Here is a 15,600-nt window from a genome sequence, read left to right as displayed (position 1 = left end):
TACACACACAACGGACACATGTACACACTCACTACACACACAACGGACACAAGTACACACTCACTACTCACACACAGACAAAGGTACACACTCACTACACACACACAGACACAGGTACACACTCACTACACACACAACGGACACAGGTACACACACACTACACAGACACAGATACACGCACACAACGGACACAGGTACACACTCACTACACACTGTAATTTTTCACTATAGTGATGTCACTGATAATAAAGACCATTTTTATTGTTTACATAAATCACTATTATAGATACTTTTTAGTTTACATTGGTGTGTTGACACTTATTTACAGAAATGTTGCAATAAAATAGTGTCACTGTTCATAGGACACTTTTTATATTTGTCTTTCAGAGATATAAAATAAATATGTATTTTTTCACTTCATCTTTTTTTTCTAGTTATGTCATAATTATCGTAGTTTGATTTCTGACCAATATATCGACAATCGCAGTATCGTCATGTCGTGAGATAATCGTTATCGTGAGCTTTCTATAGCATATCGTATCGATAGGTACACAGAGGTTCCCACCCCTACTGCACACTGACACAGACGCAGGTACACACAGTCCCTAACCTCTGACTCCTCCCTCTATGGTTATAATATCAGGGTCCCTACGGTCATGCAATTCCTGGAAAAGTTATGGAATTTAAAAAATGATTTTTCAGTCTTGAAAAGTCATGGAATATTTTAACAGTTTTGGAAATATATGTATTTTATTTTAAAGTTTAAAATGTGTTCAGCGTTATCTGAGAGTGAATCACCAGATCTCACAAATTCACTGTTGACCTTGTTTATAAAACTGCGTATATAAGATCACTTCAGCTGGCGTACGCTAAAAACCAGTAAATGCATATGCAGAAAAAAAAGATCTTTGTGCTTCAGAACTAAGTCATGGAAATTTGGTAAAATATTTTGGAAAGGTTTTGAAAAATCATTGTGAAAAAAAGTGTGGGAACCCTGTAATACGTCATGTGACCTCTTGGGGCAGCAGTGAGACCTTCTTGATTAGTCTGTTTTATTGCTGCTAAGCTACAGTGTGTCTGTTAACTGACTGCAGTGAGGAGGTGGAGCCTCGGAGTGAGGAGGTGGAGCCTTAGGACGACGCCCCCCACAGCAGCCCTGAGGTGTCCCAGTTCTACGTCAACCCCATCAGTAAGCTCCTCTCACAGAGCAGAGCCCCTCCCAGCCCCCAGGACACCATCACTGAGCTCAACATGCACCGAGCTGTTGGTCTGGAGGTCAGTGAATGCACCATGGAACGTTCTACACACACACACACACACACACACACACACACACACACACACACACACACACACACACACACACACAGTATTTATTAACCACTCTCTTTCTGTGTGTGTGTTTTCAGGTGAGCAGTGAAGACGTGTCACTGTCTGAGAGAGATGAATCTGTGCACGAGGAGCAGCACAGTCCTCACCCTGCACGTCACACACACACACACACACGTTTTTTATTCCGGAATTAATGATTCTGAAATAAATTATTCAGAATGAAAGCGTTCTGCTTGGTGTTTACATGTAAACAGGTTTATTCTGCTTTATTCAATCCCTCTTCAGGTCTGAGGGTTGGGAAGGTTCTGATTGGATAGGAGAACGTGACATATTCACGTCTATCAGAAAAAACACAACAAACCTTTTATTTTTGGCTCCAACACAGAAGACCACATGATAAGAACTGTTTACACTTTTATTTTTTATTGACGAGATGAATAATTTCACTTATTTTTTTAACAAAGTCATTTGATTTTTCTCTTTCATTTTTACACTATGGAACTTGGAACAAATGAACAATAAATAGGTCTATTTACACTTTTATTTTGAATGTAGTTTTGACAATAACAGTGTTTAACTTTGGTCAGCTGAGCAGGAAATAGAAAACTGTACTTGGACAAATCAGAGCCAGCGGTTACTGTTCTTCATTATATTATGTCTTTCAAGGCTTTTATTAAATAAATATTCTTTGCTCCAGTCCAACGGCAGCCATCTTGGATGATGTTGTCACCAGTCAAACATGTTCAGAACCACCAGAAATAAATTAAAGTGGAATTAAGTGTTTACAAGATCAAGGAATTATTTAATTCTGAATCAAAATCAGAATAAACCTAATGAGGATTCAAGTTTAATTATGAATTACATTTGTATTAGGGGTTTACTTGGTCAATTCAAAGAGGAATTAACTTTTATTCTGCATTAAAAGAGAATTAAAGCTCATGTAAATGTGACCGTTGACTCTGTCACAGCAAATTTGCGGTTGACCTCATTTGGAGACATGATTTATTGCTCTGGTTGAATGAGGGAGTCCAGTCAAAGCATTGATGATTTTATAAAAAAGATTTATTATAAAATTAAATTAAAAAGGAGTAAAAAAGAAGCTTCCATCCTGTAAGAATGAAAAGCAGGCCCCAACAAGGATGGTCAAAAGGCTCCTGATAAAGCAAAAAGGCAAGACTCACTAACTAATGTTTTATGAAGTATCAATATTATTATTATTTGGATGTTGTTATAAAGTTGGACCTGAAGATAATAATCCCTTACTAATGCTTTATAAAACATGTTTTAGATCATTAATACTTTACTAATGGTTAATAATAGGTTTATAAAGCGTCTACAATCATTAACTGGATAGTTATTGTAAAGTTGGATCAGATGTTTATAATATTTTGTAAATGGTTAATAAACACTGTGTAGAGCATCATAAACCCTTTATGCAAAGAAAATATATTTCTCTATATATTGGCTATCAATGTATTACTGTGTGAAAAATATTTATTTAATTATATATAATATATATATGTATAATATATACACAATAATATATTGCAAAATACATCAGGAAATGAAAAATAAATGACAATATATTTACCCATATATGTATACTAATATATGTAATTATATATTTCATAACATTTTAGAATATATTTGTACATATATATGCACATTTATTATGAAGTGTATTAAAAAATATGTGTAATTACATATAAATCCTTATGCATCCATTAATATATTATTCATAATAATGTAATATATTTAACAATACACTTCATAATAGATATGTATATATATGCACATTCATATATATTATGAAGTGTATTACTCAATACATAATTACATATCTTTAGTATATATACATACATTATGAAGTTTATTGCTAAATAGATACATATATGAGTAAATATAGTCATTTTTTTTTTCAATTTATTGTCGTAAAATATTTCTCACAAACACACACGTATAAGTGTGTTCAACATGTTAAAAAAGTAAAGACTAATGGGTAACTTATCAAAATAATCTTTATTTTTTTAAATCACATCAATGGTACAGGTAACCATAATTCCATGGGAATTACTCAAACTATCCTTTTCCAGAATGTCCTGCCTTTAAACATATCCTGATCCAACAGTAGAACAAGGCTCCATGTGAAAGAAAATCTTATTGTACTTAACTTGCCTTGACAGTGGAATACATTTTGACTCTTAACTCTCAGACAGGCAGGTAGAAACATTTTCAGTGTCACAGAACATGGTCCAGAAGTTAAGGACTCAAACAAACAGTCTGTTTCCTATTTAAAAGTCCATCTTGTTTTTTCTCTTCACCTGGTGCCTTAACTCACAGATTCTTGTGTTGAGGGATTTTCTTACATCCGATAACTTGGTTCCTGGATGGTGGTTTACAACTGCATCTGCAGAACAGGACAATAACAAATAGATATGACAATATCCATGATATGTCATTACAGAATCTCTCCTGGGCTGTTCTGGTCAAACTGCCCTAAGCAGGCCAAGCTGGAAAGACTGTTGAGAATATATGTTACAATTGAGCAATAAAAGAGAGAAAAAAATGACATTTATTCACTAAAACTTCCCAAAACAATGATTAACAAAATGTGAACATTTGTACAGTTTTTGATTCACTATATTTGTGACCATTTTCAGCCACTTTCAGTATGACATTGAATGACATATTGGAACAATTACGTGCCTACATTTGTTGGTTAATCACATTCACACTCATTGTGTGTTTTTTTTCCAGTTCTTTTTTCTTATTAAGTGAGAGAAATCTAGTCTCTGTTGGTCTTTAACAAGTGCATCAAAGTCAGGTTGAATGTCTGAGGTGGATATGCAAAGCACAGCTGACAGATGATCATCAGTGAGAGAGGATCTGTACCTGGACTTGTTAAACTTCATCACTGAGAATGTTTGCTCACTTATGTAGCTAGAGCCAAAGAGCACAAAAATCTTCTGAGCATGTCTCCTCATGTTTGGAAACCTCTCTTGCTTAAGAGCAGAGTAGAAATCCAGCAGTGGTTGTGACTTGAAGTGCTCTGCATCAGACTGCAGGTCAATGAGTTCCAGCTGGACATCACTTGGTGCATCATCCACATTGCAGGTAAATGGTGAGGAAATCAAGTGCATCTCACTTTCCATTGTTCTGAGATCTTCAAATCGCCTCGAAAACTTGCCATGCGGTGCTCCTAACATAGATGAGTACCTGCGGAGGTGATCATCTGATGGTGTGACTTCCTTCAGGGTTTGCATGTGAGTGAGATTGTTGCTCTCCAGTTGCCTTGAAATAAACTGTAACTTGGCCATGAAAGCCTTCACCAGGTTGTGCATTTCATGGACGAAAAGGCCCTTGCCTTGCAGTTTGGTGTTCAGTGCAGTCACGTCAACAGCAAATACAAAATCTGTCAGCCATTTCTCATCTGAGATGTCTTTGCCTTTCTTCTCACAAAACTCTCGGATCTCTGCTTTTAGATCTCAGACTCTTTTTAGCACTTTGCCCAGGCTGAGCCATCAGATAGTTGTGTGATAGCTGATGTCTCCATGTTCAGTTTCGTGCTCCTCTTGTTGCTTTTGGAGCTTCGCTACCAAATCTTCTGATATCCGCACCATCTCACCATCATTTAAGTTTTTATATTTCTCCAAATGTTTTGTCTTGTAATGTCGACTCAAATTGTAATCCTTGAACACAGCAATCTGGTCCCCGTAAACCAAACACACCGCTTTACGTCTGACTTTGGTAAATAAATACTTGGCAGTCCACATCTTGTTGAAAACCCTGCATTCAGCATCTACCTTTCTCTTTTTAGTCGACCATTTGGGGGTGAAATGAGTCATACTAAATTAGGTGCATGCGTGCGCAGGCTCGGTGCAAAACCACCGAAGGACTGCTGAGGCGATGGTGCACGAGGAGCGGACGGAGCGGCATCTCAGTTTGGATCCAGTAAAAAGTGACCATAAATAACTGTAAATGGACTGATATGCAGTGAGCTTCTAGTACTTCATATTGAAATTGTGTTTGTGAACATGTGGGCCGCTGTGCCAGTTTTACTAAACTTTATAGCTACTTATACAGGCTCTGAGTTGAAATACATAAAGTGTGTCAAAATAAAGCGGTCGCTCTCCGTGGTGCTGAAGTGCTGATTTGTTCCACTACTGCTTACGTACCAATGCGCGACGTAAAATAACAAAAGCTTCAAAATAAAAGAAAGAAAATGTGTTCATTTTGTAATTTCTTATGAACCTTACGTGGGCCGGTCAGTCAACCGTAGGGCCGCATGTGGCCCACGGGCCGTAAAGTGCCCAGGTCTGTTCTATGTGCACACACCATTCTAGCAGCAGCAGCAACAACACAGTGTCACTTACAGCACCCAAACGGAGGCTGCTGCGTGCACATGAACAAACACAGGCTCTCAGTGACGTTCCGTGAGCACTAGGGTAGGGTAAGCAGGGCGTTCCAAATCGTGACCACCAATGTCAACACCAATGACAATTTCATATGTTTCTGCTGAAAAGTGTTAATTCAATTCAGTTGAATTCAACTTTATTTATACAGCGTAATTTACAACAAAGTCATCTCAATGCGCTTATCAAAATATTAAATTTAGATCCACATGAACAAGCTTTTAACATCTAACAAAATCAACGTCGTAAAACACCATTAAAGAAACATAAACAATTATTTAATATAGCCTCCATATTCTCCCAACATTTATGAAACTGTGCGTAGGTAAGATCACTTCAGGTGGCGTACGCTGAAACACATGAAATGCATAAGCAAAATAAACAAAACAAACACTGGGTGTGTTTTTATTTACTGTTTGTAACTTTTACTAAATATTTGCAAAAATACAAACTCCATTAAGATAATGAACTCAACTTCCAACTTCTTCAAAAGCAAAGAACAAAAAAGGGGTACATTTAAGGAAAATAACAATAACAAATATGGTGTATCAGGGCTCCCTTATAAAAATCCCAATATTGTCTTTTTTTCTCCCACCTTGTTTGCACATGCTGTTGAAGGTCAACACTACATGTAGTGCATTTTTTTTTATGACAGCTATGCATGTTAAATTATTGAAATGAAATAAATACCTCAGATCTCTCTCTACTTTTTTGCCATTTTATTTAATTTTGACAAAAGAGTTTCACATCCAATTATAAAATAACACACAAGTAAATGAAAGTCAATTTAAACATATTAGTAACACGGTCAAATTACAAATGATTAATATTATTAGAGGAAGGCATTGCAACAAAAAAACAAGATAAATATAAAATTAACAAACCAAACATTAATTGAACTGAAATAGCTGCAGTTTGAAGACATTAGTGCACACATTAGTCACTTTGCCACAAAACAATACTACAATACTAAAATTGCAGTAATGAACACACATCAACTTAAACAATTGAAGTTCTCAGAGATATTGCACAAATAAACTAATAACCAAAAATAGTGTGATTTTCTGCTGGTGCTTTATAAAGCAGCATTAACCAACACAAGCTAATAAAGCACCATCCATCCATCCTTCAGTCCATCCTTATTCATTTATTCTCCTGGTTTTCCTGCAGGTGAAGTCATCTATGACATCGTCACATTTCCTCACTGCATCTGAAGGGGAAAAAAATAAATATTTTGAACCCAATGGCTGATCTATCAAGCAAACCAAGTCGTAGGATATGAATGATGTGATTAGAAATTGTTACATATTTAAATATTGATAAAAGCTGTGCACAAATTTAAGATGTAGCACTGTCAGGTTCTGTTTTGTTTGTGTTTAGCACTTTTGTTCTGAGTCTTTGTTTATTCTGTGTTTTAGTTTAACTCTTGTCTGTGTTTCAGGTATTCCTGCTTGTGGCTCCACCCCCAGTGATGTCTGTGTGCTTGGTCGGTGACTGATTAGCTCCCTCATGTTTCCACCCAGGTGTGGCCCATTCCCAATCAAGATTCCCTCACTATTTAGCTGAGTGCTTGGACACAGTATGACTGTGGGATCATTGTAATGTTGACCCTCCTCGTGTTCTGCTGCGTTTGTTCCCTGGTTTTTCTTGTGCCTTGTTGGATTTAGTTTATTTGTGATTAAACATGGAGTCTTTTGAACTTTACACCTGCCTGCTGCCTAATTCTGCCTCTGCTTTTGGGTCCACGCCCACACCATACCATGACAAGAACACAACATTCATCTACTTTTATTTTGCTATTTATTATTTATGAAATAGATTGATTCAGAATACTAATAAAATAAATGGTTATCTACAGAATACAGTTTTAATAAAAGTAAAATGAGGGAAATGAATCAGCCTGATGAGAAGACAACAAAAATCCTTGCCTTTCTTCACAATAATGACTGCACATGGAAGTTTAATCCTCCACATGCCTCTCACATGGGAGGTATCTGGGAAAGGATGATTGGTGTCACTCGAAAGATACTGGACTCTATGCTTCTGCAGAACAAACACAGTTGTCTGACGCATGAAGTACTGTGCACTTTGATGGCTGAGGTTTCGTCCATAATCAATGCAAGACCGCTGGTCCCAGTTTCATCTGACCCCTCATCACCATTTCTGCTTTCACCTGCAATGCTTCTGACACAAAAACCACCTGTTCTTCCTCCACCAAGAGAGTTCATTGGAAAAGACTTGTCAAAAGTCAATGGAAAAAGGTACAAGCCCTCGCCAATTAATTTTGGAGTCGCTGAAGAGACGAATACATCTGCACCCTTCACTCAAGACGAAAGTGGCTCAAGACCTGCTGCAACCTGCAACCTGGAGATATTGTGCTCCTGAAGCAATCACAAGCTGCCCGAAATGCATGGCCAATGGCTAAAATCACCTCAACATTCCCCAGCAGTGATGGTAAGGTGCGCAAGATTGAGGTGAGGATATCATCCCAGGGAACCGCAAAGACTTTTCTGCAGCCCATCTCTGAAGTCATTCTTCTCCTTGAGAATGACCAGTAATGAGTAAAGTATTCAAGTAGTGGCATTATCATGTCAGACGGGGAGTGTTCTGCCCTGCAGGTTAATAAATAGTTTAATTTGTTTCTTAAAAAGTTGATTATAATTGTTGTCTTCCAGTTTTAGTTTGTAATGTTAAAAGCACAAATGCACATTAATATTACCCAAAGGTGTATTTTATTTTGAAGAGGCTTGTAAGAGTTGCAAGGTATCATGGGTAATAAACCTGCCAGCTAGCGTCAGTGTGCAGTGTAATGGTGGATAGATGTGAACAAACAGCTACATCTTCCTGGTTTAAAGTTCTTCTACACTTCAGAAAGCAATGGCTGTGAGTATATACTTTGTTTAAGAGCTAAAGTAACCTGATTGTGTAACTTTTAGATACTTTATGTGTGTTTAAAGAGTTCGTTTTTGTGGCTTGAAAATACTGCTATTAGATTGTATTGCCATTAAAAAACGCCATCTTGTGGTACGTAATGGAACAGCAGAAATATTATTGTTACTTTTTACATCTTGTAAGCATGTCTACATGACATTGCATTTGTTTAATGGTTTAGTAGTGATTTAAATGTTTATATTTTTGCAAGAAGACCAAGTGGTTAATTGTGTACATTTTATTTTGTGTTTTGCTTTATTGCAGTTTCACTCGTAATAGCATGAGTCTTCATGTCACAAGGTTTTGTGAATAAAGGGAGCAAGACGCTCTGAATCTGGCTCGTAAATTCGAGTTTGGTTTGCTGTTTATCTGCGTTAACATACTGGGCGTATACAACACGTAGTGAGAACAGTACAGTTACGTTTTATGGGCTTTTTGTTTTATTAAAGGCTCAGTAAGTGTGATTAGTTGTAATTGAACTTTAGTCATTTAGGATGTAATTGTAATTGAATTCAGGGGGAAAATAATAATTGTAATTGGAAAAAATGCTGGTCAACATAATCAATTTAGTTGTAATTGAACATGGATAATTGAAGTCATAATTGTAAGTTTGGCAGAAGTATGTGTAACTGTATAAAGTGAGGCTGTAGTCAACAGTGCATTACCAGGTTATGGTCCTCATCCATCCGTCCCTCAGTCACTCCTTTGGTTATGACAGCGAGCGCAGATCAAACCTGATGCTGCTGGATGACAGAACTCTAGTGTTTATAGCAGGAAACCTGCTTGTACTGCTGCAAGTTCACACCAAGGAGCAGAGATACCTGCGTTCCTGCAGCGGAGAAGGAATAGGTGCTATCACAGTAAGCTGATCTCCTGACACACTGACGATGTTATCATGCATACTCTGCTCAACAAATGTATATTTAACAAAGTACCTGTAATGTAGGCCACTTCCAGTCTTCTGTCCCCAGTTTTCTGACCAGCTTCTTTTGTTGTGACTAATATTAATCACATGTATATCTTTATGTATGTTTGTGTGTAGGCTCATCCCAGTAATGAGTACTTTGTCATAGCTGAGAAGGGAAACCAGCCTCTAATACTCGTCTATGAATATCCCTCATTGAGACTCTACCACATCCTCAGAGGTAAACATGATACATAATATCTATTAATCATTTTTGTCATTTTGGATGATGGAGGCTGTTTTCTTATTTGCCATGTGTGCAGGAGGCACAGAGCAAGTGTACAGCTCTGTGGACTTTAACCTGGATGGCAGCATACTGGCCAGTGTGGGCGGAGCCCCAGATTACATGCTGACTCTGTGGGACTGGAGACATGAGGAAGTGATGCTGAGGTGCAAGGCATCCTCACAAGAAGTCTATAGAGTCAGATTCTCTCCACACAACCCAGAACTGCTCACCTCATCAGGAACTGGACACGTCAAGTAAGGAACACAATGATTACCCCTGACTAGCCTGGAGATAAGCCACACCCACTTCCTTACTTTTTGTAATCGCCTGTATTAAACATGATATAATAATACAAGAAGATTAGGATGGATTCCAGGCTAAGTACAGAAGGTGCAGCAGGAGCACCAGTGGCTCCAGGTGTGGCTTTTCTTCACAAGAAGGTATTTTATGTAAACGACTAAGATGTAAATATGAATAAAGCTTTATGTACTTCACTGAAATAAAAAAGAGCACATTTTTATGATAAACACTAGTTCAAAGCTTCAAGGTTCCTGGGGAAACAAAGCACTTCTTTGAATGACAAACAGCTCAATCTGACTGATATCATCTTGTTATGGTGAAATGGAAGGATGCAATAACAGAAATATTGAACTTGTTCATTATAATTAGAGCCCTGACGGTTTAATCTCGTATTTATTTATTTTTAATCCTGAGCTGCTGTTTTATTGAAATGAAAAGGATTATATACTGAATCAGGACACGTTAGTGAGTTTGAACTTTGGCATTTCAATCCAATAAAATTCCACTGAAACTAACAAACTGAACACCACAAATCACTGCTTTGAAAAATGTCAGGGAAAAACATTGTTTTTAAAATAAATAAACAGATATAAAAATAGTTTGATAAATATTTGGTAAATTCCAGCAAATATACAGGTATGGGGGAAAAAGATGACATTTTTAAATTATAAAAGCAAATCATAAAAAGAAATACTCGTGTAAATAAAATTATGCTTCATAAAAAAAATGTATGTAAATGTATTTTTCTAACTTTTTTAGTTTTTCAGTTTAAAGACTATATTATAGCTCTAAAACCAACTAATCTGCAAAGGAACACGTGAATTGAGCATCATCTTTTCAAACAATTCCCAGGCAAGGTTATTGTGTAACATTTAAGCTTTTGTGACCGTTATTACTAGTCCACACTGCTTAAAGCTGGGGTATGTAAGTTTTTTTTTTTTTTTTTTTTTTTTTTTATTTTGTAAAAAAAAATCAATAATCATTTTTAATATATTGTATTGCATATTGTAATCCAGTGTTCTGAGTGGACAGTGAATTTCTTCTCCATCTCCTGGCTCTGTAAATGATCTTTAAAAATGCATGAGTGTGATGCTGGACTTCAGCCAATCAGAGATGTTTCTACCAACAGGGTGATCTCATGAGCTGTTTTAAGCATTATTATTGGCTGCTCAAGCTGCTCTTCAAAAGTTGATGCGCTTTCTGGATCTGAGAGTAGGGACAGTCCCATGGCTCTATATTCTAGCTGAAGTCTCTTATCCGGCTTTTGGCACAGCAGTTACACGGCAAATCAAGAGGAAAAAGGAAGACCGAGATGGAGAAGCAACAGAATAAAGGCAAAAACGTGTTCAGGAGGAACAGAGTCCACAGGGTCGGTGTGTGCAGCGAACTGCGAGTGGTCTGCTTTCAGTCAGCGCAGTCCGCCTCGAGTCAGAGAGAGTGAGAACAGATGGAATATTTAGCTTATTAAAAATGATCTAAGGTGGAAATAATAGACCCAATTCATCTGCAGTGTGGACGCAGTGTGTCTGCTCTGATCAGCTGAGAAATGACTGCTTGTGTTTGCGGAGCAGCTGTGACTCTGACCCTCTTACTGTCCTCACAGCAGTGAGTGATACGTGCTTTTATGTCTCGAAAACATCAGAAAACTCTCCAATAACACAAGATGAAGTTCCTACATTTGTTACTCGTCTCTATGGAGAAAACAGTCGCAAAGAGTTCCACAGTGTGAGCGTGCGCGCAAGTTTTGTTTAGGAGGGGAGCGTGGAGCGCCTCACGATTCTACATACCCCAGCTTTAAAGAGTGGTGTCTGTCTGTAAAGAACTTGTTTACTGATATCATTGCATTGTGTAAACATAAAGAATTTCTTTCATGTTTGTTATTTTCTCAGGTTGTCATGTATCTTCATGTTATTTGGCAGGAGTGTCATAATTATGAATATAAAGACTTTTTAGAGGATGAGAAAATATTAATATTACAAATGCATATTTCAAGTCATCAGCGTAATCAACAAACTCCTCAGGCCAGGATTTAAAAATCCTGCTTTCTACCTCCTTCAAAAAACATTAGTTAGTGAAGACTTTTGTTGTGAAAAAAGACCTTATGTGACATTGTGTGATTTTATTTCTTCTTTTTGCATCCTGTTTAGGTTTTGGACTATTTCTCCCACATTCACAGGTCTCAAATTGCAAGGGGTTATGGGATATTTTGGGGAAACATCAGCCACTGACGTGGAGGGATTCGTGGAGCTTCCTGATAGAAAGGTAGGTCACCTGCTCCAGTTATGCAGTACCTGGCATTATAACTTTCTCAGTTCAGAGATGACATTCAGCTCAGATTCCTTTCATGCTTGTAGCCAAAGACAATCCTAATGTGGCATTTGCTAATTGATACAGATCCTACAACCAGCTTCTCCATGTGTTTAGAAAACTAGGATAAAGTTCTGCTAGAGAAAAGAGATGTGTTCTGGCTTTGTGACCAATTTAAACTGAGCCTGACTTCTGTCACCGGTTGGTACAGTAAAATAAGTTGTAGAAACCATCTTGTTGCTGATGTAGTGTAAGACACATGCATTTTAGTAAAGAAATTAAAAACAAATACACTGCTAAATACTTCATTTGGAGCAGAAAAATAAGGATTCACAGGGACAGCTTTTTATAATTTTCACTATCTCTGTACTCGCTTCTGGAAGTCAGATAAAGGTCATTTGTGTGAATAATTTGATGTCACAATTTGTTTTTGGTCAAGTTTGTGTATATTCATAACAGCTCTGATTTGTTGGTGCCATTAGTACGCAAATATTTCTACTCTCCGCTCCTGTCCCCCCATGTTAAAAACAACTAACCCCCCCCTACTTCTGACAAAACATTATTTCTCTTAAGTCAGAAAAAACATGAAATATATAGCTACAACTTTGTCAAACCAATGACAGGTCAATTATATTTTTACTGAACATAAGGCCAATAAGCAAATGTTAAGGACAGATTTTAACTACATTTTCCTCTGATGATTTTAATGCCATTAATATTCTGGCCCATTTAATGGTTCACGACAAACAAATTAACTGGTTTCTTACTTCACCAGTGCTTTTGGTTCTGAATTGACTGAGTCTTCTCCTGGTTAGGTGGTAACAGGTACAGAATGGGGTAACCTGCTGCTGTGGGATAGAGAGGCCATCAAAGTGGAGATCTGCCGAATAGAGCGGCACAGCTGTCATGTGGGGACAGCACAGCCCTTTTCCTTAGAAGATGGACTGTTGATGACTTTCGGTTCTGATGGGGTGATCAGGGTACGATTAATCTTCTCTACGTGTTTTATTTTGAGCAGGTTTATAGGGGATCACATGCCCTCTGTTTTTATATTCTCCCTTTAATTAAGTGTTTCTTATCCTTCCTTAGAGAGGGCTGGTAATGGTCACAATTATGCAATAAAATGAATTAATTCATTCATGACATCCTCCAGTTTGGGAACCACTGATGTAAACAATCCTACCTTTAGACATCTTACTACTCTAAAAGCATATCTAAAATAGATTAAAACATAACTTTGGGCGCTGTGGAGCCATGGACCAAGATGGCAGCCTAGTGTGAGTGCTCCCTGCAACTCTGCTAAAAGTTTACAAAGTCCCAGTTATTAACGCTTCTAACTAGTTCTACAAGATGTCTAAACAAACAACGCTTAAAGACTGTGAGAGCAGCTCCAGATCTCGTGGTTCTCAGAGACCCAAAACTACAACTATGACTACTGCGGCAGCCGATGATGCTAACGATGAGAGCAGCTCACGGATCGACTTAGCTACGGTGCTAAGTGAGCTGCAGTCACGTACGACTATCACCGCGATCAACACCAAGATAAGTACTCTTGATGGTTTTGGGACAAAACTTGACAATGTGGAGAGACGCATAACTGAGATGAATGGCTCGGTCGACGCCGTGCAAAAAAGTTTTATGGATCTTCAACAAGATATTACCGCTAACGCTAGGCGGCTAACGGAAGCCGAAGGCCGCATAGGGGTCACTGAAGATAGCCTGGAGAGTGTGAAAACGGAGCAGTCTGCCGCCGCTAAACGCATCGCTTATTTGGAGTCTAAAACGGAGGACCTAGAAAATCGTGCTCGGAGAAAGAACTTAAGACTGGTAGGGCTCCCCGAAAACGCTGAAAAAAACCAGCCCATGACTGATTACATCCAACACATGCTGCCGATCTGGTTGGGGCTTGACGCCGGCAGGTCGTTCACATTGGAAAGAGCACACCGCACCCTGGCAAGACCAAGACCGGACCAGAACAGAGCTGTAATCATTCGTTTCCTACGATTTCAAGACCGTGAGTTTGTCTTCAACTCATCCAAACAACGCTCGCTCACTCATGATGGTCACAGGATCTTCTTTGCTCAAGATTTATCAGCGGAAACCATGAAGGCGCGGAGCCCATTCAACGCAGTACGGAAAAAGTTCATCGAAGCTGGATCTTTTCGGGGATTCACCCTACGCCCTTGCAGGATGAGAGCTCTACACAATGGGAAAATAATTCTTTTCTCCACACCAGAAGAAGCTGAGGACTCCCTCATAAACTCTTAAACCTTTAAATGGCCAGGAGTGCAGGTAATCACAGCAGGACTGATATGGACAATAACACAGGTGCACTAGCTTGATATAGACTTTCTTATGATACATTTATATACCTTTGCACTTTATAATTTATTTTGATTATATGCAGAGATGCTACTACCATATTTGGTGGACACCTTATTTTATGAACCTGGTGTGGACCTGTATACTTGTTCTATTTGTTACTGAAGCTGTTAAATCAAGAAGCGTTAATATTATTATGCTTTATATCTATTAGTCTAGGACTTTAAGTGTTTGAAGTCTCAGTTTGGGATGCGGAGTTGGGGATGCGGGGCACTTGGGCTGTCTGAGAGATGTGCCTACAGTAAAACCACTCCTCATTAGTGTGGATTGGTATTTGCCCTTATACCGTTTTGTTTAAATAAGGGAAGGGGGGCGGGTTTTTTCAATGGTTAAGTGTTTTTTTGTCTGATTCAGTTCTTATCATTTTAACTTGTTTTACTCGTTTATTTTTTGTCACACTCAACATGGTCATCGATCTCAAAATGATATACATAAAGCAACATGGAAGGTTCAAAACTGTCTGATTTAAGATTTACAAGCTGGAATGTCAGGGGACTTAATAAGTTAACTAAATTGAAGCAGGTAATGAATAGACTTAAAAACCTGCACTCCAAAATAATTTTCCTTCAGGAAATTCATCTTATGGCCAATGAAGTTAAAAAAGTACAGCGTAGGTGGCCTGGTCAAGTCATACACGCTACATATAACAATTACGCTCGGGGGGGTATTAATTCTCATCCACAAAACAATTCCTTTCCAACTTACTAATACTATTAGGGACCCCCAAGGAAGGTTGTAATCGCCCA

General features: G+C 38.0%; 1 protein-coding gene and 1 long non-coding RNA gene across 8 annotated transcripts in view; both read left to right on the top strand.

The window, feature by feature from the left end:
• The window catches only part of LOC114460863 (nuclear pore complex protein Nup98-Nup96-like), a 28,376-nt gene extending 14,956 nt beyond the window's left edge, over window positions 1-13,420 (top strand). For 5 of the 6 annotated variants that reach the window (XM_028442731.1, XM_028442732.1, XM_028442730.1 and 2 more), the window contains 2 exons: window positions 12,313-12,427; window positions 13,288-13,420. In XM_028442731.1, coding sequence (XP_028298532.1) covers window positions 12,313-12,393 — 81 coding nt within the window. In that variant the 3' untranslated portion in view covers window positions 12,394-12,427; window positions 13,288-13,420. Of the gene's footprint in view, window positions 1-1,094; window positions 1,276-1,409; window positions 1,557-12,312; window positions 12,428-13,287 lie in introns of those variants that run through there. The other variant, XR_003673771.1, reaches the window with a different exon arrangement.
• On the top strand, window positions 8,532-9,767 carry LOC114460851 (uncharacterized). Of its 2 annotated transcripts, none has more exons than XR_003673768.1 (3): window positions 8,532-8,627; window positions 9,447-9,535; window positions 9,718-9,767. It is a non-coding gene; the product is annotated as an uncharacterized LOC114460851 (long non-coding RNA). The 2 variants fall into 2 exon arrangements; XR_003673769.1 differs by having other exon boundaries at window positions 8,560-8,627; window positions 9,450-9,535; window positions 9,718-9,766.
• Window positions 13,421-15,600: the final 2,180 nt, after the last annotated feature.

Source organism: Gouania willdenowi, unplaced genomic scaffold (assembly GCF_900634775.1).
Source record: "Gouania willdenowi unplaced genomic scaffold, fGouWil2.1 scaffold_82_arrow_ctg1, whole genome shotgun sequence".
Taxonomy (NCBI): Eukaryota; Metazoa; Chordata; class Actinopteri; order Blenniiformes; family Gobiesocidae; genus Gouania; species Gouania willdenowi.
This window is presented reverse-complemented; position numbering and strand designations above follow the sequence as displayed.